The following is a 27,381-nucleotide window of genomic DNA, read 5'->3' as shown; positions in this document are numbered from 1 at the left end:
TCTTAAAAATTTCATAGAAATTCTGATTAATAATGTAAAAAATGCTGAGACATTTTTCCATCGGGGAAAAACATCAGATATGTTACCTCTGCATTGTCCATCGAGACAGACGCTGCCCACGCAGTCGGCGTCCACCGCGCAGTAATTAGTACCGCGTACACAGCCGTGTTCCGGACCTCTCGAGGACGACACGAATTTCTGGATACACCTGCAGCTCGGTTGACCGTTGACGATTTCACAGAGCGCGTTGGGACCACAGGCGTTCTCGCACGGATTGACGCAGCGTTGCTCGTGGCAAACGGAATGCACCGGACAATCCTTGGGACCGGAGCAATATCCCTCCGGCTGGCAGCCGTTCGCGTAAGGATCGCCCACGTGATTCGGCGGGCATTTGCATACTGGATTATTCGTTGGACCGACGACGCAGAGCGCTGTAGGATGGCAGGAGTCCGGATGGCATGCCTCCACGGCGACGCACTCGACGTCGGGCACCGGGTTCGGGCGGAGCCCAGGCGGGCACTGGCAGATCGCCTTGTGATCGTCCGCGATGCAAACCGCGTTCACGCCGCACGCGTTCTCGTCGCAGGCGTCGTAGCAGGTGTGGGTGAGTCGGTTGCAGAGCTGGGCCGGCGGGCAATCGATGTTGTAGACGCAGGGCACCGCACGGCATCCGGACGTCGCGTCGTTCGGATCGCCGGCGTATTGCCCGGGCGGGCACTCGCAATTCGCCACATGATTATTGACGACGCAGAGCGCGTTGGGACCGCATGTGACGAAGTCGCAGACCAATTGACAAGCGAGCGGGCCGTCCGGGGTACCGCGACACGTCTGATCCTCCGTGCACTCGCTGTCGGTGGAGCAACGGTTCTCCCGCGGACTGTGGCAGCCTCGACGATCATTCGGATTGCCGGTGTAACCCGGTAGACACTCGCAACGGCCGTGATGGTTCTCCGTCAGGCAGCGGGAATTCGCGGTGCAGGTGAAACCGTCGCAAAGCGACATGCACTTCAACACGCCGAGCGCGTCCGGTCTGCAGCCCTCGCTCGAGTGGCAGTCGTCGTCGCTTATGCAGTCGGGCACTGACGGTTTCTCGCAGGACGACAGTACCGGATTCCACTCGTAGCCGTCCTGACATTTGCAAGTGGCGTGACCGGGTACGATGTCGGGCTCGCACTTCTGATAGGCGCCGCACACCACTTTGCTGCAGGGATTCACGCAGTCGCGCACCCCGCCGTCCAGGATGATGCAGAAGGAACCCGGCGGACAATCCGAGTCGTGCGCACATCCGGGTATCACGGACTTGGATGGCTGGCAACCCTCGACCAGATTGCTCGGATTGCCCTGGTAACCGTCAATGCACAAACATGAGGACACGTGATTCTGCGTGATGCACAGTGCGTTAGGTCCGCATTGCAGTTTGCTGCACGCGTCCACGCACTTGCGGACCCCTTTGCCGATCTGGAAACAAATCTCCTGCGGCTCGCATTCGAGGTCGTTCGAGCAGTGATGGTGCAAGTGGCAACCTTTGTGCAGGTCGTTGGGATTGCCGCTGTAACCGGGCGGACATATACACACTCCGTTCTGACAGACGGATCTAGGGCCACATTTTATGTCGCTGCACTGATTTATGCACTTATGATTGACGCAGGTGTAATCGAAGGGGCATGGTACAGTGTTGCTGCAAACGCAGGTCGAAGGATCGGCGCATGGTCCCACTTGTACTTGCTGACATCCGACAAACGGATTGCCGAAGAAGCCGTCCTTGCAACGACAGTCGTAGCTCCCGAGGGTATTGATGCACACTGCGTTGCTGCCGCATGCATTTCCGTTGCACTCATTGATGTCTAATAAAGAAATAGAAACATACATTCGCATATAATTTTATATTGATCACAATTTATACTTGTCGCAAACAATGTTAATATGTTATACAAAAAATCGATTATGTTTTTTATATATTTTAATCTGATATATTTAAATATACCAGTTCTATATTTTAGTTATAGAAAACTGCTAACTTTATTTGTAGAAATTAAGCAAAAATAATTATTAAATATTTTCTAACACTAGCTGTAATTTTATGCGGCTGTTTCGTTTCGAGGAATCGCGTCTATTTTTCGACATTCCACCGTCGCTAGGTGCTCTCCTTCGTCTCGAGTCTCGAGCATCGTGAATAGAAAAACGCACGTGACAAAGGAGCCGGTCGATAACAGCTGATGACGACAATAACAGCTGATCGACCGCTGACGCGTTTGTCATCAGCTGATCGCCCGAGAGTCCGAGACAAGGGCCCCTATTCTCGAAAAATATCGCATACGATATTTTAGGAATGTCACTAGAAAATCACACTTTGCAAGTGTGCTATTTGTTGCAGAGTGTGATATTCATGACATATTGTATGCGATATTTTTCAAGAATAGAGCCCAAGGTCCTTTAAGCCAAAATAGCTGAACATTCGTTCGCCCGTCAGCTGATCGCCTCATTGGCTACGCCTCCGATCGCCACTCGATAGTAGTAGCTCACTATGCGTAAAGAGCGATTTAGAAATCCGTTTTTGCAGCGTGCGACTCGATTATAGATCCTTTGCTTAATTCAATCAGAGTTCAGTAAATACATTTTCGCGTTCGAACTGGAGATCGCGACGAGTGCTACCGTGCTCGGTCGAAATCTGTAAATACTGCACATATCCTATTTCTGACTTTAAATTAAAGACGTAGTTACTCGAGACTGTGTTTCCTTTCTTTTTTCTGTGGAACCTTGCGACGCGCTCGTTCTCGTGTTCGTTGTGTCATGTCGCGAACATTATTAAAGAAAAAGAATTTAATGCAAATTAAATGAGAGCATGAAAGAGCTGAAATTAATAGAAACTAACCGAAACATTGAATGTATGGATTGCCAGCGAAGCCAGATGGACAGAGACACTCGACGGCGTTCGGACCCGCGTTGCAATGCGCATCTTTTCCGCACACCGCAGTAGAACAATCGGACTTTTCTTGAACGCCGCAGCCATGATAAGGATTCCCGCTGGTACCCGGATTACAGACACATTTCGATTCTTGAAGACCGTACTCGCAGTGCGCATTTCTCCCGCAGAATGGATCGCAATGTGGTGGTTGAACGGCTACGGAGAAAAATTTATTTAATACGGGAGGAAGTATTACTTATAAACTATTAAATATTGTTTTTTTTTTCATGCAAAGGAACATTTACGAAATAGAATAAATCACTAACTCCTTTTTTTTACACATTATATGTACATATATACCGCGTTATATTTGTAATACTTACGTGGCATACAGAGAAGATCAGGGTTGCCGACAAAGTAAGGGTTGCATACGCATTTATTCGTTAAAGGATCGCACATGGCTCCAATGCCGCAAATCACTCCTTCGCAACGCCGTTTGCAACGTCCGCTGATGCATACGCTGGGGTCGGCGCATGGAATTTCAGGAGAGCAAACATCCGGAACGCACTGTCCACCGGGGAAAGGATTGCCCATGAAACCTTCGATGCACTTACAAGTCGGCCCGTCGTAGCTAACGATACATTGAGCTCCGGTGCCGCAAACAAAACCATCGCATTCTGAAATCGAAACAAAGTTTTATTTCGCATATACATTTTAAAAAATCGTAGCGAGGATTTGTACGATAAATTGATAACGTACCGACTAAAAGTATTATATAAAAACTAAAATTGTGCTTGTATTATAAATAACTATCAATTTTCTTTCAAATTTGAATAGATCATTTATTCTGTAATACGCAATAATTTTTCTTTTAAAATTTTCAAATATATTTAGAAATAAAAATTTCTTTTATATCCTTTTATATAATCTAATTAAAAAATTATGTTCAATGTAAAATTATCTAGACTTATAATTAGAAGATTATTTATAAAATTTGCACTCACGTGAGACACATTCGTTATTCTTGCCTTCCGTGAATCCGATCACGCATCTGCACCATGCCGCATGTTTATCGGGCTCGCAGTATGCGTTAGGACCGCAGGGTACGTTGTCGCAGGGGTTGACGCAACTTCCTTGGACGCATGCTAAGTAATTCTCGCAATCGTCGTTTGACGAGCACTCACTCTTGCCGGTCGGGACTCCAGTACAGCCAACACCGTAAGGATCACCAATCATACCTTTGGGACACTCGCACGTGTGATCTCCCTTCGTGTTAATGCAATATGCGCCGTGTCCGCAAGGATTATTCGCACATTCGTTCACGTCGATACACCCATGCTGTGGATCACCCTCGAAGCCAGCCTCGCACATGCACCGCGGCGGATCGCTCGGTGTGCACTTCGCATTGATACCGCACGGGAAACGATCACAAGGATCTGCAATTATAGAATTTAATGATAATTAAGTGAAGAAAATATCATGTTTGCCATGGGACTGTATAATACGAGCTGCGACAGTAGGGTACGAGTAAATTTAAAATTCGCAGACTTACTCTTGCAAAGATTTCCTTCTAAAGGATCCGTGTAGAACGGCGGTGGGCATACACACTCTCCGGGCTGCACGCACTTCTCGTTGGCCTTACATTCGTTGTCGTTGGTACATCTCTTCTGCGCCGGGGAGCAGAGCCCGTTGTACGGATCGCCACCGTATCCGTGCGGGCACACGCACTGATGAGAACCTGGTAGGTTGATGCACTCGGCACCGTAACCGCAGACTTGGTGACCCACAATGCACTCATTTATATCTGCATACGAATTAATAATTGTCAATTAATCAGTTATGTCTGGTTTTCTTTGTAATTATCGTCAAATAAATTTGCAACAAAAATAAAATTTCTCTTGAAATAATCTTTGTCATACCTTCGCAGGAGCCATCAGACTTGGTCGTGTATCCTTTAGGACAGGCGCAATAACTGACACCACCGGCAATCGTTATGCACTCGGCACCACTAGGGCACTTTTCGCCCTTCGAGCATCCGGCCAGCATGCATTTACCATTGACAATCTTGTATGGCGGTTGACATTGACATTCTATGCTGTTGCATTCTGTAATTTTTCCAATAAAAATGTTAAATGACTGACGTATGTTTTTGATGATAATTATAATTAAAATATTAAAATATTAAAAACTATAAATCAAGAGTCTTACCTTCGCAAAGCGAGAAGGGGTTTCCATTAAAGCCTGGCGGACACTGGCACTCGTAGCTGCCAGGGAGATTCTTACAAATTGCGTTGACACCGCAGGCGGGCTTTTCTCTGAGCTCCATGCACTCGTTAATGTCCCTGCATTTACCGGTTTCATGGTCGCGCGTGTAACCGCGTTGACAGATGCACACGCTGCTGCCTACGAATTCATCCTTGATGCACTGTTCTCCAGCGGGGCAGGGCGCACTAGGACCGCACACGTGAGGTGTTTTAGATTCCTGGCAACCGCCGCTGTAAGGATCGCCCCTCATGCCGTTCGGACACTGACACGAGAAGGAACCAGGCTCGTTGTTGCAGATTGCGCCCGGAGGGCACGGGTTTATCGCGCACTCGTCGATGTCTCGGCAACCGTCCTTTACACCAGGCTTTCCGCTGTAGCCGTTGCTACAGAGGCACGTCGCCACGTCGTTCAAGAGCATGCAGTGCGCATTCGGTCCGCAAGACAGGTCTTCACACGGATCTGATCAAACAAATTGTGCATTGAAGATATTTTGTTCACAAAGATAAATCTTTAATATTTGACATAAAATCTTCTAATCTCATTTATTCTGAAGCAGAATATATCATATCACATACGTCTGCAATCATTTCCGACATTAGGCTCGGGACACAAGCATCTCTTTTGTGGATCACAAATAGCGTTTCCTGGGCAATCGTCGTCAACTTCGCATCTGACTATGCCAACACACTTAATGTAAGGATCGGGATCCGGTATGGTTTCTTCCGGACAAGTGCAAGCGTAAGAGCCTTCAGTATTGGTACATGTTGCTCCATGCCCGCAAACGTCGGATTTGGTACATTCGTCAATATCTACATTTATTTTAAAACATATAAGTAAGTAAAAAAGTAATATAAGTACAAAAACAAATAAAGTACAAGAAAGTACAAAAGTATTACTGAATTAATAATTCTTATAAATATATTCGTAAATATATTAGTAATTTATGTCAATAATACAAACAAATAATAAATTTTTGCGAAATGTCATTAATTAATAATTCATCTTGCGCAAATTTTACCTATACATTGCTTGAAGGCATTTCCTGAGTATCCGAGTTTACATTGGCAACTAAAACCACCAGGTGTATTCGTACAAATGGCATTTCTGCCACATCTTCCGGAAGGTCCATTTATCGCATCGCATTCGTTTATATCTAAGTAAAGAAAATCGCATTAAGAAATTCACTCGCATAAGTGAAAACTTTCTGTACACGTTAAAGAATAATTATCGAATATTTCGATTCGTTAAAAAAATATCTGTTTGCTTACCGACACATCCAGCCGCTATATCGTTCGGATTGAAGGTCCAGCCATCTTCGCAAATGCAATAAGCTTCGTGACCGTCGGCCTTGCAGAAGGCATGTTCGCCGCAAGTTACCTCATCGCATGGTGCTGCAAAATAATAAAAATGATGACAAACTATAACTTTTTATATTCCATAAGAATTATTCTTTTCTCTCTATGTTGGAAATTAAGCAGAAATAATTGTTAAATATTTTCTAGCGCTCTAATAGTTATAAGCGGCTGTTTTGTTTCGAGAAATCGCGTCTATTTTCGGCCGCTTTTTCTGACTTTCCACCGCTCAGTCGTTGACAGGTGCTCTCCTTTATCTCAAGTATCGCTAGTAGAAAAACGCACGAGACAAACACTCGAGACAAAGGAAGAGTCGACAATATCAGCTGATCAACCGCTGACGCGTTTGTCATCAGCAGAACGTGAGACAAGGCCCTCGGGGCGCCCGGAAGGAATGCTGATGCGATTCTCAGACGTTCCCAGCTCGCGCCGGAGATGGACATCCGGAGGGGTTTAGTAAGAATCCGACATATCTCCCGGCCCTTCCCCGAGAGCCGAGAAAACCTATGCAATGTTTCTCCTCCGTTATAAAAAAAGGCCCTTCAAATCAAAACAGCTGAGTTTCTGTTCGCCCGTTAGCTGATCGCCTCATTGCATTGGCTTAATTACTTATTGTTACAGGGGGCATAAAATCTGGAATTTTTTCGAAAACCGAGGAAATAAAACCCCGAGCCTTCGCGCCTCCGTTTTTGCAATGTGCGACTCGATTATAGATCCTCGCTTAACTCGATCGGAGATCAGCAAATACATTTTCGCGTTCGAACCGTGTTTCCGGAACTCGCAATAAATATAACCATGCTGGGTCGAAATCTGTAAATACTGTACATATTTTATTTTTGACTTTAAATTAAAAACCTACAGTTACTCGAGACTGTGTTGATTTCTTTTCTTATTTTCTGCGGAACCTTGCGACGCCCTCGTTCTCGTGCTCGCTGTCATGTCGCAAACACTTTACAATCTTTCTCTCCTATCTCTACAACTCCAACAATTTTCTTATATCTTTTTTCCGCGATATATATGTATATGTAATATATATGATATCATTGAAATATATAATTGTACTATATAAGATTACCTTTACACGGTATATGGGGTGGAGTGCCAACAAATCCAGACTCGCACTCGCAATGATAGCTTCCTCTAGTGTTCGTGCAGATCGACGCTGGCCCACAAGGATTAGTAAGGCATTCGTCCAGATCCGCGCATTCAGCACCGACGGCCTTGAAGCCATCCTTGCAGAAGCACTGTCCCTCGATGCACTCGGCATTGTTGACGCAATCGAAATTCGATTTGCAGAGAGTCGTCACGTCCGTCTGAAAACGATGCGATGGGATGACACTTTATCACTTCGCATCCATAATTCTTGTCGCGTTCGGAGATATTGTACTTGGAAACGAAAACCGGTCTCGTCCGTCTGCATTATATATATACGGTTATCTTTTAGACGAGCGAATAAAAAGCGTGCTTTCATAATAAATGGAGCTGTGAGTCAGTTTTGTGGCTTTACAAACGACGAAAATAGTTTAGAAAAGAGGTAAACTATGTAAAACCGGTTCCCGTTTATCTTGTTTTGTGCGCGATGCCACATTCGTTTCGTTTACTTTCTTTTATTCGTCGCCTTCGTAGAAAGAAACTCTGCGGACCGATCAAAGGAGCGAGTCTCCTTTTGAAATATTTGTCTCGGGGCATCTCTCGCGTGGAAGATCTTGTCCACATACGTATGTATGAGGTGACTCGAGACGGAACGCAACGGGGTTATTGAATTATTACCTGATCGCATGCGACTGCCGGGCCGGAGCTAGCACTGTACCCCGGCGGACAGAGGCAGTTGTAACCAGGCTCCTCGTTCTTGCAGATCGCATTTTTACCGCAAGGATTCTCCAAAGCCGTGCACTCGTTGATGTCTAAGAAAGAAAAAACAATGCCGCTATAACAGAAAAGTCCTACGAGGACAAAAATTAAAAAAAGCAGAACCTTTTGAGTATCACAGGCTAAGAGAAATTGACACTCTACCAAGAAAATACAGATGTAACTTTTGTGCAAAAAATATCCAATTTCTAATCCAATCGTAAACGAACGTTTAGAGAGGAAATTACAGCAAATATAAATATATATAAAAGTCATATTAGTATGGGATAGTGCATCCCTATGTCCTGCGCTTTCAGAACCGCGACTCATTGAGATCACGTCGTTAAAAGATCCCCGCGAACGGAATATGTCGCAGGAGAAAAGATAAGCTAACCGCTGCACTCCTTGAAAGGGTCGCCGGTGTAATCCGCCTTGCAGCTGCAGACGAAGCTGCCGATCGTGTCGATGCACTCGGCGTTCTCACCGCAGGGATTGCGCTCGCATTCGTTCACGTCTGTTAATCAATATTGTTAATCACAGGATGAGTATTATGGCATGCGGTGTGACAGATAGCGTTACGTAAAAGCTTGGCTATGACTGACTTTCGCAGCGGGTTAGTCCCTGACCGACGAAACCCGGGGGACAGATGCATTTATATGAGCCCGGGACGTTGATGCACCTCGCATTGGCCGCGCAAGCATCTCCGCCGATGCACTCGTTCACATCGATGCAACCGTGCGCGGAGTCCATCCGGTAGCCGGCGTGGCATCTACACTCGAAGCTACCCTCGGTGTTTACGCATTCCGACTCCGCACCGCAGGGCGAGCTCTCCTCGCACTCGTTCACATCTGCCGGTGACGGTCAGTTAGTGGACTCGGATGCGCGACACCACGGAAATTTGTGAGTTCAAGCGGATTATCAGTCACAAATGTGTACAGATAGTATACTATCTATGTACAATGATACTGTCAATATTGGAATCCGGATTTTACGTTTTCACCGATGGATTTTAATTGAAATAAACTCTTTATTAAGATTCTGTTAAGATGCCATTGTTATGTCAGTGATAATGAACAATGTTACGTTATTGAGAAGCATGACAATTAATAACACATATATGTATAACATTTAAGCTGTTTTCTTACGCCATAAGGAATTTTAAAGCCTTACCTATCACATTGTAATAAGTTACGATCATAATTGAAAATTCTCGAGACTTACCGTGGCAACCTGTCATCGGATCACCGTCCATTCCATCGGGACAAGAACACCGGAAACTACCATGTACATTCGTGCAGAGAGCGGAACGTCCGCAAGGACTCCTCAGGCATTCGTCGACATCTCTGCACTCCTCTTCGGGGCTTCCGTCGTATCCGTCAGGGCATTCGCACTTATGCGCGCCTGGTATATTCACGCATAACGCACCCCTTCCGCAAGCACCCTCGTATTTGCATTCGTCAATATCGATACACTAGACAAATTAAAAAATTTCACAAATTTAACAAATAAATGTATAATTATGTATTCCTAATTGGACATTGTCTTAAATTTATTAACATTTGAATATTAATTTATTACATATACATGTAAATTTATCAAAAACTCATATTTTTTAAATATAAATGTATTGAAACGAACTAAAATACACGTGAATATTTTAAGAGCTTTGCAATAAAGTTTAGATAAAATAAATATCTAAAATTCGAAATTGTCGTTTATCATAATATTACGATCAAAATTATTAATCTAAATGTTAATCGGAATTTGTTATTTCAGTTATTTCAAAATTAGCCCGCACCTTCCAGGAGCCCATTATCGTGAGGAACGATGATTATTAAGATTAATATCTCCATCATCATATAAAATCCGAAAAAAAATTCCACGATAAGGAAATTGACTTGCAAGCGTGTTATTATCCAATTTAATCTCCGACTTGTCGTTTTCTCGACTACGCATCCCCGTTCTCGCCGATGTATATACTCACACTGTTGAACGGGTCTCCCGTGAATCCGTCTTGACACGTGCAGGTATAATTGCCGGGTGTGTTGTGACACACGGTATTGTCGCCGCACGCACCTGGTATCGCGCACTCGTTCACGTCCTCGCAGCGCACCTCACCGTTGCCGATATAGCCGGATTTGCACTTGCACAGGAAGTTTGAGGGTAGATTGCAACATTCGGCATTCTCGACGCAACGCCCGGCAATCGCTGGATCGTCGCATTCGTTGATATCTGTCGATGCGATACCGTTAGCAACGAAATAGGCGCTTGACGCACGACGAAATAATTACCCTCGCAATGAAAGCCATCGCCTCGATATCCGGGAAAGCAGGAACATTGAAAGCTGCCAAGAGTATTTGTACAGTGGGCAAATATATCACAGGGCCGATATTTACACTCGTTCTCGTCTACAATTTTTAATTAAGTTTTATTGTAAATTATTATATAAATTATCCTAGATTGTTTTGTTTACGTGTATAAGTTCAAGAGAGTAGAAAAACACAGCGCAGTATGTACTTGCATCGAATTGATCCAAACGGTTTGCGTGTAGTAGAAAATGTATGTATGTATTAAATGAACATTCCATAATATTTCATAGTAAATAGTAATATACAACTACATAAACACAGTTTCACAAACCTGGAACTTGACAATTACATCCTCCAAACCCATCGTTACAGTGACAGACCGAATCCAGACAGACGCCGTTTTGACATTTGGTGCCGTCTTCTTTTGTACAATCGTCTGCAACATTTAGCAAAATTTCAAATAAATTTGTTATATTGTACCTCACTGAAAAATATATACATATATCTCGAATCTCAATTTAATATTTTATATTATGAAGTGAATCTGTGAACCTACGTATACTTTTTTCAACTCTTCCAAAATGTTTATCAATATACCTGCCTAAAACCTCCTTACACATCAAGGCTGCGTTCGGAAACGTCACCCGAGTGCACACGAATATACTCCCTTCTCTTTCTATCTCAGCGAGTTAGAAGGAGAAGGGAGTATACCCGTGTGTACCCGGGTGACGTTTCCGAACGCAGCCCAACTGTCAAATGCATAACCATTAACTATAATCGAGAATCGAAGTGACTCGTATCTCGTATCAAGATCGAGATCGAGTTTCGACGCAACTACCAGCACGCGGAAAAGACACAATGGACTTTCCATGCTTTTTTTGAAAGGAAGGATAAACAAAAGCTTTATTTTATTTACGCGGGAAAATTAGTTAAAGATTTTATCTGGATAATATAATAATAAATAATATAATATTTAAATTTTAATAATTATATTGCAATCTTCAATGCTTATAATTTATAATCTTGTTTCTCTCATCCATAAAGAAAAAACAATCATAGACTTTAATTAGAATTTGAGAAATTCTCAGATAAAAAAATATTTTACGAAAGAAAATTAAGAATATTAGTTCTTACATATTTTTGGCTTTCTTATCTCTTTGGCTCTCTATTTTTAAATATCTACTTTAAGAAATTCTTAATTCTGTATCAATCTGTTCAACTCAGTTTTTGATCACTTTCGAGAATATCCCAGCTCACTGTGCAGCGTCAGAGGATATACACACTCATTTAGAAATATTCTGTACAAGAGGCACGAGCCATTTTTGTTGGCCATTAAGTAAGATTATCCGAGAAAAAGGGGCGGATAAATTGCGACCATACTTTACAGCCATCGGCTAATCGCGCAATTTTCTCTCGCCGGACCTAATCGCCGGTCGCCGTTCGAACCATCGCGCATCGAAGAGTTTTTCTCACAAGCCGCAAAGCCGCGATACGTTCGGTAGATTCGAGTAACGTGATCCGTCGGCTCATATCGGCGCCTCGGCGAACGCTCAATTACGGTCTCTCACCGCGGGGAAATAACGTCCGTGGTCCGTGGAAAATGAGAATAAAATTCCGCGGCTAATTGCGTCTCGTGGGCGTGACTCCGGTACAATGTGAAATAATGACGCGAGAAGAGATCCCCCCTTAATTGACCCGACGGACGAGACGTGACGCTTATAACGCGTTCCTGCGGTTTGTGTACGACGCGAGGAAGAAAATTACTTAGCGACCGTAATGACATCGAGAATGACGGCATGAACGTGAAGAAACGACGGAAATGTTAACGACGGCGCATCGTGAATGTCGTGCGACGTCACCCTTTCCTGTCGACGCGAAGCGCACGATCGCTTCGCGGCAGGATTGCCCCCTGACAATCTCTCTCTCTGGACGAATCACACACACACACGCTTCGACGGGATATGTGTTTCTCCTTCTCCACAGGTACATAGCTCACCTGTGCACTTTAACCTGTTGCGCTGCTCGTCCACGCCCTGGTAGCAGTCGGAGCGATGGTCACAGAGCTTCGAGAGCTCGAGCAGCTGAAGGATGTCCGTCGACTCGTTGACTTGGCAGCCAAAGTAGCCGTCCTCGAGGTTCAGGAAGAATACTTCTCGCCTCGATCCATGGCCGAGTCCTTTGCGAGATTCGACCTGAAAAGTCGCGGAATGAATTTTATTGATTATCTTTAATTGTCTAATTAATCTCATTTATCATTCACCAATCATATTTGCGCTCTCTGACATTTTAACAAGTTCCTACAGTGTTCCGATACAGATTTTAATTAAGTTAAACTCTTTTGATAAGACACATCGTTATATTTAACTAATAATCTTCTAAGTCGAATAGAGAAAAAGAAAAAGAGAAATTAATTAGTCTCTTTGTCTGCGAAAGAATTAAAGTCTTTAGAGGAACGTCTGCTTACCGGATACGAAGCTAGAAGTATCCACGTCAGCAACGGCCAAAGATGTTTCATCTTTGCTGTAAAAAGATCAAATCACATCGAAATTAGTCATATTCCATAGATAACGCCCGCGCGAGTCGAACGCGTGGTTTTGATTTATTATAATTATTATTAACGCGATAATTTTTAGCGATGACTGGACGTAGCACAACGCTTATCATCCTTCCGCGGAGGACGTGTGGTTGCGGAAGAAACTTAAATAGATTCCTAAACACGCGCGCGTAGCACAGCGACGACGACGATGACTTCACGCGAGAATCACCCGGTGGTAATTGCATCATCGCGAATTCACAAGGTGGTTACGCAAAAAAACCGGCACCACTTCGCAGGCACCCTGGGAACGATTTTTCACGATCGCGCGCCGCATCCGGAAAGGCGCGAAAGGAAGAGAGCGCGGGAAGGGACGGGAGAGGGGCACCTCGCGAACGTTCCCCCGCGATGTTCGCGGCGTATAAATCACGTGGAAAGCACCGTGGTTGCGGGAAATCGTTGGAAAATCAAGCGTGGATACAAAACCGCAAGAAACCCATCGAACGTTTTTCAGCTCGCAACGGATAAACCTATACACCGGTCGAACACCTGTTCTGTTCGACGAGCGAGCCTCCGCACCGCACCAACGCGTGGCTAATTCACGAGTGTGCGACCGGGGAACGGGGAAGTCGGTTGATCCATCAACCCCAACATGTAGGCCACGCGATGCGTGGAAACGTCCACTTGGTCCTTCAAACGCATTCGTATTTTAAGTAAAAGAGGCGTTTCGATTTACGTAAGTAAGAGGCATAGGTAAAACTTGAGCAAATCATAGGATAACTGCTAATGACATCGCATCAATAGAGCGATGACAAATGTAAAATAAATCTCTTTATTAATGATAAGCTATTAGCGTCATTAACGGTCATTATTTACGATTTTTTTCTCGATATTACGTATCATTAAGCCTGAGATCAGGTTTCTATTATAACGAGGCTTACATCGACGTCGAGCTTCAAGCGCGTCTCGCCGATCCGCAGAATTCGTGACGCGTTCGGCTCGACGTGGTGAGAAAATACGCGTTTGACAGCGACCGGGCATCTCCGACGGAATTCGTTTCAGAGACGCGGAAATCTGAATCCTCGAGCGCTCGCGATGAAGCCGCGAGTAACCATTTCCTGTTTACCCGCCCTTCTCTCTCTCTCTCTCTCTCTCGCTCGCTCGATTCTCCCGGCAGACGTCCAACTGTAAACGCAATTTTCGCGAGATAGCATCCCCGTACGCAAAAGCGTTCTTCTATCGTTCTGGGCCCGCAGGCCGGAGGCCTCTTTCTCGTCGAGACGCAGGCGAACGCACTATACGTGTGCAGCGAACACCAACAATATAAGTTAGAGCCGCGCGGCGATCAACCTGGCGCGGTGAAATGTTAACGACTGCACACGCGGCCAAGCTCACAACTCACAAGGCAGACCGGAGGGCGAGAGGGAAAAGGGAAGGAAGGACGTGCGTTCGCCAAGTCGGATGAAGAGGAGGAAGAGAAGCGGAAAGTGGCGAGGGGAGGAACGACTACGGAGGATGGGTGGACGGGAGAGGAGAGAAGAAGCGAAGGAACGCGCGTAATAAAGGAGGGCGTGCGAGTGCGATGCACCTGTAGTCCTCCTTGCCTCCCAACCACCTCGCAACGTCGCCAAGTTGCCCCTCCGCGCCGTACCCCCTAACTCGGATCGAGATATGTACGTGTAAACCCGCAGCTGCGCGCGGGCCGACCAACTCCGGCTCCGGGGCAATCTAGTTCCCTTATTTTAATTTTGCCACGGAAGCAGGCCACCCCACTGCGCGGGCATATTTTTAGATCCGGTTTTACTTCCGCAGTCCCATAGTCAAGGTCTTTGAAATCTAGGGCTTACAATCGAATATGTTTTTAAAGCGAAACGTAAAGTTTGTCAAAACTTAAAAGACATTACTAACAATTGGGACGTCAGCTCATTAAATCCATATAAACGTGGTGTAAATGAAATAAACTATGTTTTTATCATTTTTTTAATTCTTATGTAATGAAAAATGTATAATTGAAATGTAATGCCTATAGATGTTTCAGCCTTTACACATACATTTTCTGCCTTTAATGGTATCGCGAGGGTATTATGAAAGTAAAATGATTATGTAACGGTTCACGGCTCATGCGCGCATATCAAAGACGTGTTTATTTTGTGGTCAGTCTCTAACAGATTAATTATTTACTATAATTGACATTTATCTGTTTTATAAAATCTTTATTATTTAATATGTCCGCATGTAATAATCTTGATAAGTACATTAACATCCACACAAATAAATTTTAGTAGCAACAAAAATTCTCTTGTGCATAATGAATCAATGAGTGAAATTGCTTGCTCATTATAAGCTCATTGCACTTGCAATGATCGTTTCCGTAAAAACGAATGCTTCGTGTGAATTCATCTATTAGTGTGTAAGCTGTAGCATAGATAGACTGATAGAAATGCGAAGTCGCATCGCGATCGTTCTTGAGCTCTGACATCGATGTTTCAGCCGCGAGCGATTGACACAGTTACATCGGTTTTTGTCGGTGCCTCCTTTAGCATATCTGCCTGTCGCAATCTTACAATGATCTCTCGGTAGCTCTCGGCCATAATACAGCCACGCGATTGTACACTTTAATTTTGCATTACCGTATGTATATCTACGCATGCGACACAAGCAGTATGAATTACAATGTGTTTATATGAAGCACGCGAAACACCTACGCGCGATATTATGATATGAATGCTAGCGATCACGACTTTGTCATCGGCTAAAACAGGACAAATTAACACGCGCAACTTCTAGCTTGAAAAAAAAAAAACTGCTTTTTGATGTCAAAATACATTAATTATATCCTACATTAGTGTTTCATTTCGATGACGACGATGACGTCATTCGCTGCATTAAATAATCACGAATCGACTTAATGGCCAGCACCGCCCGAAATAGATATTCCAGGTCAATAACGACTCCGGTTCACGAGTCATCGGCTTCATGGATTTCTTCTTTATTATACTGCCTCGCCCACGAGGCTTTCAGTTTATGGAAGCTTGCAGGTCAGGAACAACGTGTTTGCGCGGCGCCGTGAAAGTGTCTATATACGTGATTAGAGAACATCCTGGGCCTAGAAATTATTCTTTCGCGTGTGCTCGGGGCCAGGGGTACGTCCCACGCAAGCGAGATCGAGAGAGACCTCAAAGCTACAGCTGACGTATCTAAAATATGATGCATCAAACGCACGGAAATAATAAGATTCGTTAACCTAACCTAACCTAACCTAACAGCAACTCTGTTTTGCACACGCGCAACTTTGCTTGAAAACCAATCTGTGTGTGTGTGTGTGTGTTGTTTGCTGTTTACATAAATTATTAACCCAATATAGACAGACAGCATCAAAATTCATATACTTTCTCTTGATTGTGACTGCGGTCCCCAAACAGCGAAACCATTAAGAGGTAAGGAAGAGTGTCGCTTATTTGTATGTCAAAGATGTGCTCACAATTCTCATACTATAAACGGCGAACATTGCAAATGATTGACTATCTAGAGACTGAGAGATATTGCTCGTTACAAGATAAATAAATATACAATATATCTTATTATATTGCCTATCTTTTAGACATAAGACATAAGATCGCCGTAAAACCGTATTTTATAGAGATTAGTTCTTTTTACATAGCAAGAAATACGGAGAGACAGTGTTTCATTTTTATTTCATTAGATTAGTCTTAATTTGCATTATGTCTCGAACTAATCGCGACGCCGATCCTTTAGCGACAGACATTTACGGCTTCGTAATGTCGCCTGCGAACAAATTTGCATGTTTAGCACCCACCGTCGACGATTTAATTGCATAACGTCGCGCCAAGTCTTCCTACGTGCGGCGTGCGGCGCTGATTTCACGCACAAGCCTCTTTACGCGCTTGCGTAATTCCTCAGTGAAATAATGCAAACGATCAGCAGTTCCTTTTGTTCGAGCGCGTTCTCTTTGTTACGCCGGTGCATGGGGTTAATCCTCATTTTCTAAAAGTATCAAGGCTGAATCTACATTATGTTAAGTACACCTCAAAATAAAAATACCGGAAATAAACCATTAAATTTCGATACTTATCGCAACAAAATAATTGATTTAATGAATATGAATGGTTTAATTACGAGACGACTGACAATGGAAGGTGATGGAATCTTAGGAAAGATACAGCAGCCCCGCAGCGTTCTAATTACCTGGAGTCTTCCTTTCGTTTCGCAAATCCGCATGATGTGTGTCAAGATGCATCGCGCGTACGCATGTATGAATATTTATTTATATACGTATGTTAATTATAGAGAGACACAAAAAACATGCGAGGAGGCTTTCTCTTCGTCACACTTGCCAGAATCTGTTTACGTTTGTACGCGATACAAAAGTGTATAACTTGTATAAGCGAGCACTATTTTTCCCAGTAAGTAAACTGCCCGCATATGTGACAATAGATCGGTAGCCAGATATCGCAACAGATCAGGGTATCATCTCGTGGGGCATTAAACTCGTATTTTGCAGAATCTACCGATATAATCTGACAGCAAATTGTCGGCAGAAACCGAACGGAATTCGTCATTCATAAATATTTAAGTGGAATACATCATTTATGTAAATGGTTACAAAACAGCAGATTTTGTTCAGTTTCTGCCGTTATATTCTGTTAACAGATCTGTTATATTTCTGCTGATATTCCATTGACAAAATTTGCAACAAACACTTTCAAAATCTGTCCTCGATCGATTTGGGGTAAATATAAAGTATTTTTTAAAATTTGCACAATGCTCCGCGATATATACACTTTTGTATTGCGCACAAACGCAAACAGATTCCGACAAGAATAACGTATATTTGTGTATATATTTATGTAATCCGTTGTTTTGAGAGTACGGTCGACTGCGTCTAGGAAATCAGCATGAAGATCGCCGGATCTGAATCCATAATTTCAAGTAACGGTTTCCGGGGAAGGTAGCGGGAAGGAAGAAATCCTGTCCGAGAGAAGCGAAACAACTTACTTACTTACGCGACGCACAGAATTTCGTAAAACGGAAAACGAAATGAAACACACCGCGCTCGCGATCACATATTCTCATTTTGAACTTAATGGCGCGATCCTGAGTTTTGCCCAATTTCATCGCAATTCATGTAATTCGTGAGCGAAAATTTGCAGTGTTTCTTCGAGAAACCGTCTTATATTCTTGTAACACCTGCCGCCGTATACACTGATTATCTTCATTTCATAACGATCCTTGAGCGCACGAAGGAAGTTTAGGTCAGTATCCGTACAGACGGTCGCCAATTGCGTCAAATGATGGACGACGTTCATGGGACGGGTATTAAAATACAATTTTATCACGCATCATCGCCGGAGTCGCCGATAAAATGATCAGAGTAATAAGTCGGATACAGACGGCGCTTAAACTTTGACATAAAGCAGCGAATGTTTTATGGAGAGATGTCTACATCGTATAATCTATCAACTCCAATGCAATTCGAAGCTATATTACCCTTTGATCGCTATTATCCGCCGGCTATTTCGAATAAATCCTCATTCCAAGATATATAAGGATATGATATTGACAATTACGATATTTCCACAATAATGCACATTATACGGAAGCGATAATACTGAATAAATTTCAATAAAATAACATAACTAGATATAAATAAACTCTCATCAATGTACAACTACTGGGTTCTGCTAAATGATATTGAATTATTTAATTATACCTTCATTCCTGCTGCAATTTCTAATAAGATGTATAAATAACTAATATAATTTTAAAAAATTACAATAATCTGATATCACGCGCTTTAAAATAATTTTATAATATTAAAAAAGAGATCTCTGCAATTACTTTTATTAGCAGCTTTTCTCATGATAACTTCTATTCCAGATGTAGGGATATCAGAGATGAATGTGATCGGGTAACACCATTTGACATCTCGTAAGAGGAATCGTAAGAGCAGCCTCGACCTGCCGCCGCATCCTATTAGGAAATCCGAATTCTAGCCACGATCGAACGTTGATCGCGCTTGCCTGAGGCAACATCCGGCATGAATCAACAAAGTACAAAGCGGTAGACGGCGATTTAGCCCTAAAACTTACGCCCACTGCAGAGCAACAAGAGAGCGGCGAGCGAAGCGAGACAGAATTATTCTGCGGCGAAGTGAAAGTTCTTTGGGTTACTCTACAAATACACGGCATAAGGCCGAACGGGTGTAGGCCTCGTTTGACCGCCGAATCGATTTCAACATATGTATATGGCGTTCGCAATAAATTCAAACAATAGCGCCGACAAGTTCTAATAAAAATAATCATCTCCGATCAAGTCGAAGACGATCGCTATAATAGGATTACGTTCGCACGTAATAAACTCTGATTAATTACCCTTAAATGAGTATGACTCACGCTTTTGCAGTTGTCTGATCGCTATTTATGGCTTATCGTTGTAGAAACAATTTGCAGAAACAGAACGTCTATTTGGCTATATGCAAAATGTGAAAAACACTTGTAAAAACGTTGATCACACGTGATCATAAATAACATACGTCACTGTAATATACGGTGCATGTGATCATTTATCTCGCGGCGTTATTTCAAGTAAATTAAAGCAGGACCTGTGACCTCGGTCGAAAAAACGATGATTAAACGACTAACTCTTGCCGAAACGTCCCATTATCTTCTACGAGTCCGTTGCGTGTGAAAGATTGCACCGTGCATTTGCTTCTGTTTACAATAGAAAAATACAAGACGGTATTAGTGCTCGTCATCTAATAACATCGTTGTCTATCCGACGGGAAAATAATGATAGGTGCATTGACCAACGACATGATAATTAACTTCACGGAGTAGCGCGATAGCGTCGTTTAATGTTTCTAATTCACAATAGCTGCCACCGAGCAGTAAACGCCTCGATTTATTTGACGCGTTAAATTATAATCATGTTTCATACGCTCAACTTCGGCGTCACGCACATGACGAGAGAATCCTCGCATGCCGCGCCGAACGCTCGTCCCGAAGTTACCGCTCAATAACAACGCGCGAAGCCGTTATATTTTATATTTTTCCCCGTTTGCTTATTTATGTACAAGTACGATTCGCCGATTTGCAACAGCTTCCGATCGTAAAACGCGTCGTCTAACAGTAAAGCTTGTTGCAACGTAGCCATTTTCCACGTGCACGAATGTAGGAAGTAGGGTCGAATTACAAGTCACGTGAGATATGAGAGAATAAGGCTGCGGTCCACTTGACGCTATAAATGTTTTGGAGCGTTCTTCTTCTCCTTCTTTCTTCATTGAAAGAAAAGAGAAGAGGAATGCTTCGAAGCATTTGTAGCGTCAAGTGGACCGCAGTCTAAGACACAAGAGAGATGAGACATCACGGAGATTATCAAATTGTCAGGAATGGAGGCGAAAAGAAGAAATAAATTTGTATATAAAGAGAGAGAGAGAGAGAGAGAGAGAGAGAGAGAGAGAGAGAGAGAGAGAGAGCGAAAAGAAATATAAGAATTTAAACTCTCATTAAATAAGCGACACATAATGCATGTATTAAGAATATACATTTATTTCTATTCTTTATACTTCTCTTAATCCGTGTATTCGTGTGTAAACCCACCAATATTTACCCCTAAAATCACACATATGAGATTGCGATTTACATGGCCTTCAACCATACATATACGTCTCGTTTCCCGAAGGTCTGTTTGTTCGATACTCGTTGAGAGAGTCCCCGATAAATTAATCGCAGCCGAGAAATCCGCGATTACACATGATGAGTCAATGGAAAAGTAAGAGAGATCGCGGACGAGGCGCACAGATACTATCCTAACAATCTGCCGCGGTAAATTAGTGTGTCAGTGATTAAAAAGAATGCCCGCGACTTAAAGACGCCTCCGCACCAGCCGATTTTCTAACGGTTCGTGACAAAATTGCCGTGTACCGTATGGAGATCTATTGCTGTGGATGTAACGGATTGCCGCTTCTCGCCATCGAGGTTACAATCGTGAGCTGCATTCGAGTATCCGACGTCTTGCATTCTTTCACATTATTTTTTTTTAACGAAATAAGATTTGATTTATCTCTAGCAAAATTGTCACTCTGAGTTTTAACGTTTACAATATGATACAGAGCCAGTAATATTAAATATATATTTGGCTCGTTAAATTCCGGAACGTCGCATTGAAAAGAGCTATAAATTTATGTTGGCTAATAAAATGTGATGTCATATTTATATTAAAATTCTTTTATTATTTTATTCGTATTTAAGGTAACTTCTCATAACAAGAACATGCTTTCCTTCGCAGAAAAGCGCTTGTAGTTTTCTATTCTTTGAGCAATGAAAAGTCGACGGTGCGAGAGAGGCGTAAGATGACGCGGTGAGCAGAGGCGGAAAAGCAAGGATCCTTACGAGTGCATCCATAACGCTATATCCGCGCGGATCGTGCGACCGACAGCCAAGGTTTCTCGCTTCGCCAACCTCGTTAAAAGATTCGCGTTATATTGCGCGTAACGGCACACGTTTTCGCAGGATAATTAATTTCTGGCCTGGGTAAGATACGCGCTTCGTTATAATCACGGCGCTACGTAACAATGTCTTTAGATAATTCTTATAAGTGTATTAGTTTCGTTCCGTTTGATCCAAATCTTCCTGAAGTTGAGAGAAATTCTTTACTACCTAAGAATTTTCTGATTTAATAATATAAAGCTGAGAAAACCAAAATATAATGGACAAATTATAATTAGTATAATTTTAAATTAAAATTAAAAAATTAAAATTATATATGACTAAAATAAAAACGTAAATACTTTTGTTTTATGTGTTTGCGAAAATAAGAACCGTGATAAAAGTCCGAGGGCCCATATAAGGACTAATGAATCGACGAACGGAGCACCCGGATAAAATCGGAGATGTGGCGCATCAAGGTCACCTCTCGTTAATGATTACCACAGAACGGACAAGCCTCTTCATTTTAATACCGCGATCTGTCAGCTTCCATGATAATTGACATTTCTATTGCCATATTAGCCGCAGCGATTTGCTCCACGTACTTTTTTCCCACGCGCTGAAATCCCACAAACGATGTAGACTGCAAACGGATCATCCCGCTTATTGTGTGGGAATAGCTAGGCTTGGAAGTGAAGTGTATAACGGACGTATGTATGATTAATCGTCGACGGATCGCGCACGCTAACGCGTGCACGTACGGATTTTATCGTCCTGCATTCCCCAACTCGAAATTTGCGATAATTACTCGATATAATTTAGTCCGCGCGAAATTCTTATACGTATAAAATCATTTGAAAGGATCTCGAATCATGTGGAAAGTGTCGCGTTTGGAAAAGCTCACCTTGTCGGGAAAACACGCTCAGCTGTTCCCAAGAATTATTCGAAATGAAAGTTTTAGAAACGGCACATTTGCAGAAAGCGTGCGAAAGAGGTGTACAGAATTTAGAGCTCATTTACATCAAACAATCTATCGATCCGTCGCAGAAATTTCTCCTCGCTCACGTACATACGCGCCACGCAACGCGCTAACGGGTGTTCTCCCTAAACATGGGAAGACCGGTGACAGCAGTGCGATCAGCTACGAGGTTGCTCGCGCGATCTGTTGCAAGCATTGAACTCACTGGGTGACGCACGATGTCCAGTTAAGGCATCGCATAAGCGGGACTCACGTAATCGATCGTTGTGATTTTACCGTCACGCGTGAGACATGCAGGATTATAATCAGCACCTGTTATGTAATAACTTTTTAAAATTCCCAGTCGAGCTCCTATTATAAATCGCTGTCATCTTTAATTCCTTACGAGGTAGGATTTATTTTTGAATTTATAAAATATTATAATCTCTATATATACCGGATAGAATTAGATCTCAGATAAACCGGTAATCGGAAATCTACTGTTAAGAAGAGGAAGAGAGGAAGAAGAACTTCAATGCCGTATAATATAACCACATAAAAGAGGAATACGTTCAACGCAACGAAGTTCCATCGAAATCAAAAGTATCGTTGTGGCGACGCTTTCGTTGTAATATTTTTATCACACTAATTAGCAAGTCATCAAGATTCAATTGAATAAGATACAATCGTTTCATTCATACGCGTTAAAGGGATAAGCTCAATTTGCAGCTTCGACGTGACTCGGGTCGAAACAAGATTATCTCGTAGTTTACGGCAACAACTATCTCTCTACTGATTACAAACGCTGTGTTATTACACCTACGCGATGTAAAAGGGAACGTGAGTTACGGAGGGAACAACGGCGATGCGATCGAGGAAACACGCGGGAAACGAACGCGGTGCCAGAAGATCGCTCGTATTATCGAACGATGAGGTACTTAGGCATACATATAGCCGGCACGGAAATACCGCGTTATTATTGGTTTAGAAGAAACGCGTATACACGCCTAGATGACTGGCGCGAAACGGTAAATTACAGCAATCTTGCCGCGCGCCGTCTAACACGTGTTGCCCATTGTGACGAGTCGGCAAATTGATTGCCGCAGTTGGGAAAATTCACCGTTTTAACGGCATATATCGTAAGCTATTTTCCCCGACCTCGGAATACGTTTGTCTAATATTTAGTGAGGCGTAATATCGACAGCCGGTTACACTTTTGTCTCCCGCCGATACGTACCGGGCTAAAACGCACGTACGAGCTATTAATTTTATCTCTCTCACCGGTTTTCGCGGTTTAGCTCGTAACAGCCGTGATTCTTCTCTCGTGTAACGCGATATAATTGCGGTAGCGGCGATGAATATACTCTCCCTACTGGATATAGTGGATATACTCTCTCTCTTCTCTCTCTCTCTCTCTGTCTTTCTGTCTATCCTGTCTATCCTGTCCTTTGATACGAAAATTATTGGCCGTCCCGCGCGAAGACAGCGGATGAAGTGAAGACGTCGCTCGCCACATCCTCCACAATGTTGCACCTTACTTATAGATTGTCCCGCTATGTCGTTAAGCGTCATGCAGATAGTGGAAATTAGGATGTAATCTAACTTTATAACCAGGATGTACCTGTTCCGCCAGCAGCGGAACGGCTAAATCTTGATATAAGAAGAAATATTATAAGTACATCCTTCACGTACGCGAGACCGGCTTCGGGCGATGAGTAAGAGAATAGTTGACTCGGGGGCAGGGGGATCAATCCAGGGCTACGAGCACCACGATTTCGTGAAATAAATCATATTATAAATACCTTTATGACAACGATAGGCAAGAAATAAGACGTATATGCTCATTGGACAACGCTAAATATGAGAAATAACCAAAATTGGCGGAGGTGTGAAGTTTAACCGCCCGAAGATGTATAATTCAAGAGTCAGCGCAAGAAAAGCCATAAAGTACAATTCCTTCCATTATTACTTTTGCTGAAAAACACTTCAAGGTCTACCGCATTATAAAAGGCACCCGTAGGTGTCGGCCAATGAATATATTCATGATACAAAACGAACGTAAAGAGAGCTCGTGTCGCGCTCATTCAAAACCGGCAGACGTTATTTAGAAAAATAATAAATTCCACGGATTTTCATTTAGCGGCGCGGCGCTCGCGGCCTTTTACAATGTCGAGTCTCACGTGTCTGAGCCGCGGAGTCGATCGTAGACAAGGCTAGCGGAAGGAATCGTCGTCGCCTGCCTTCGCGACCGTCGCCGGCGATCATTATCGGCAGAAGCGTGACGGCTGCAGTCAATGAAACAATAATCAAATTATCCGTGTAATGAGCAGTACGCGCGCGGCGGTATGTTATACACATCTCGCGTCTCGCGTCGTCGTCGTAACCGCGCGCGCGCGCGCGTCCGTCTCGGAATTCCGGAAAGGACTCGAAAAGTAATTTGCGCCGTGACCCTCTCCGACACCGTCGTCTCGAGGCTGAAATAATTGCGTCGTAACCGTTAAGGGGTGGAAGGTCGAGCGTGGAAATATTATCGCTGAGAGGAATTACACCGCGGCGTTACGTCGCGAATCGCGCGGAGTTTACCTCGTATACTTACACGACTGCACGTCGCGTCGCATTTATCGCGCCGTCCCGTCCGCGCCGCGGGGAAGAGAGCGCGTTAATATCGCGCGCGATTAATAGACGCGCGGGGCCCGATCCGGAAGCCGGGGTTGTTCCCGCGATCTTATCCACGATATTTTTACGGGCAGCCTCGTCGGCAAATAATGATGGGGAGTGCGTTTAGATTTCCTATGATTCGTTCCGCCGCGTTTTGTCTCGCATATTTTTAGGATGTAGAAAACGTGTTGCATATTCTTTCTCTCTTCCCCTCTTCGATCACTAACGAGATCGTTCATTATCGTTAAGATTTTTAAATGGGGTTTAAGATCGTTTAAAGTGAACCCGCGCTCGCGTCTTTCGAATCTACTTTCGCTTAATGACTGCCTTAACGATTGAATATTTTAATCCTAATGGGAGGTAGGATGTAATCGGCGCCGCTTTGGAAGCATCGTTGCACATTTGCATGATCGCATGAAATCTGAATAATTAGATTGCAAGAATTTCTCAAATCGCAGATAGACAGGTATTTACAGTTAGGCAGACATGAAGGGGGATAATGATTAATCGTCCGAGATGTCCGCGGCCGGCCAGTCGTTCGAATGCAAATACGTTTATTTATTTTCGTCATTATCACACCTCGCCGTCGCGGAAATCGCTGTTTTACCGTTTTCACAATGCGCCGCGTGCATATACATATACTACACATCATCGCGCGATGACTCGGATAAATCGTGATTCGCGAATAATACGCAACGCGCGTTTGTAACGCCGAGTATAATACTGATCGACCTTATGCAAATGCTGCGCGCGTCGCGCGCGCGTACTTGAAATAAATTACGCAACCTTTCTGTACAATCATCATCAACAGGCGATATGAAATCCGCCGTCGATCGACGGAGTCGCGGAATTCGCATAAATCCGCGCGGAACGGAAGAGCGTGTTCATAACGCGTTACGCAATGCCGAGTCTCTTCCTCCAACTCCCTCGATGAGCAACGGCTCATCCGTGGCTCGAGGGAAGTGATGTCGTGTCGGATACCTTTCCCAAGACGAGAGAGAGAGAAAGAGGAGTTCCCGTCATCTCCGGGTGCTCCAGGTACATTGGAAAACTGAAATTGCTACCTGCATCCCTCGTGTTAATCCAGCATATCCAGTATAAATTACTGTTAATTTGTTTCGATCCGCGATAATCCGTTTCTCCCCGAGATTGCAACGTTTCCTATAACGGTGTGAGATCCAACTGCTCGCGCGCGTCTCCCGCTGCGAGTTACAGTAAGGAGAAATTATATTTAATTACACGCGATTGATACTATACCTGCGGACTAGACTGGGCAACTATTCGCCGCTTTCTTTCTTTTTTCCCTCTCTCTCTCTCTCTCTTCTTCTCACAACGCAGATCTTCTCACGACGCGGCACAAATAGAGAAAAATATTCGAGCAACATTAATTGTCGTTAATTCAACGTGTCACGCAGGGCGCAAATCGTACGTACCTTGCATTAAACCGCGCGCCCTACACACGTCCTTCAATTAAGGCCCCAATTAGATCAGCGATGCGCGACTGCGCTCGAAGACGCATTCCCCCGAAGCGAGAGGGTTCTCTAGCATAGATTGTACCTGTCCAGGGCCTGTAGTTAAGCCACCGATGCGTGACGAATGTACGACTAAGTTTTTATGCCCTTGGAAGGGAAGCAGGAAAGAGAATATGATCAGAAGCATCGGGAGTGTGCAATTTACCGATCATAATGAACCGCAGTGATAGATGAGATTGTTCCCTCGCAGGATGACCTCCGCGGCCTTAGCTCCACTTTCCACGATTGACTGCATATTCAGGTTTAAATTCGGGCAAGTGAGAAAAGTTATGTAAGAAATTAAAGACAATATCAAAAAAATCTATTTTTTAAATTATATTTCAATAATAGCTTAAAAAGATCTAACCTAGTAATAAAAACGTTTGTGTGTGTGTGTGTGTGTGTGTGTTCAAATTCAATATAATTGAGTATCGTTCTCCAATTATCCTGATCACAAAGTTTTCCGATCAATCTTTAGATAAACTATCTGATAAGGCGGCCGTTGAAAATTGTCTTGAAATTAAGATTCCACCGTTGATTGACTTTTTTTCTATATCTCGTACAAACACACACACACACACACATAATTGAAAAA

The 27,381-nt window shown here is 43.5% G+C and overlaps 1 protein-coding gene across 1 annotated transcript in view; it reads right to left on the bottom strand.

Annotated features, from left to right (window-relative positions):
- Window positions 1-27,381, bottom strand: part of LOC139775153 (uncharacterized) — a 37,018-nt gene that overhangs the window by 124 nt on the left and 9,513 nt on the right. The window contains exons 2-19 of the mRNA XM_071710941.1: window positions 13,144-13,199; window positions 12,676-12,871; window positions 11,011-11,115; window positions 10,662-10,778; window positions 10,355-10,602; window positions 9,592-9,841; window positions 8,293-8,426; window positions 7,598-7,835; window positions 6,439-6,561; window positions 6,189-6,323; window positions 5,746-5,979; window positions 5,114-5,629; window positions 4,825-5,010; window positions 4,458-4,709; window positions 3,910-4,341; window positions 3,289-3,582; window positions 2,873-3,121; window positions 87-1,844 (exon numbers count right to left, since the gene is read on the bottom strand). Of these exons, the coding sequence (XP_071567042.1) occupies window positions 87-1,844; window positions 2,873-3,121; window positions 3,289-3,582; window positions 3,910-4,341; window positions 4,458-4,709; window positions 4,825-5,010; window positions 5,114-5,629; window positions 5,746-5,979; window positions 6,189-6,323; window positions 6,439-6,561; window positions 7,598-7,835; window positions 8,293-8,426; window positions 9,592-9,841; window positions 10,355-10,602; window positions 10,662-10,778; window positions 11,011-11,115; window positions 12,676-12,871; window positions 13,144-13,199 (5,523 nt within the window). The remainder of the gene's footprint in view (window positions 1-86; window positions 1,845-2,872; window positions 3,122-3,288; window positions 3,583-3,909; window positions 4,342-4,457; window positions 4,710-4,824; window positions 5,011-5,113; window positions 5,630-5,745; window positions 5,980-6,188; window positions 6,324-6,438; window positions 6,562-7,597; window positions 7,836-8,292; window positions 8,427-9,591; window positions 9,842-10,354; window positions 10,603-10,661; window positions 10,779-11,010; window positions 11,116-12,675; window positions 12,872-13,143; window positions 13,200-27,381) is intronic.

Source organism: Temnothorax nylanderi, unplaced genomic scaffold (assembly GCF_030848795.1).
Source record: "Temnothorax nylanderi isolate EJ_2023f unplaced genomic scaffold, tnyl_v1.0 TNYL_tig0093_pilon, whole genome shotgun sequence".
NCBI classification, from domain to species: domain Eukaryota; kingdom Metazoa; phylum Arthropoda; class Insecta; order Hymenoptera; family Formicidae; genus Temnothorax; species Temnothorax nylanderi.
Note: the sequence above shows the minus strand (reverse complement) of the source record. Positions and strands in the feature narration are given on the sequence as shown.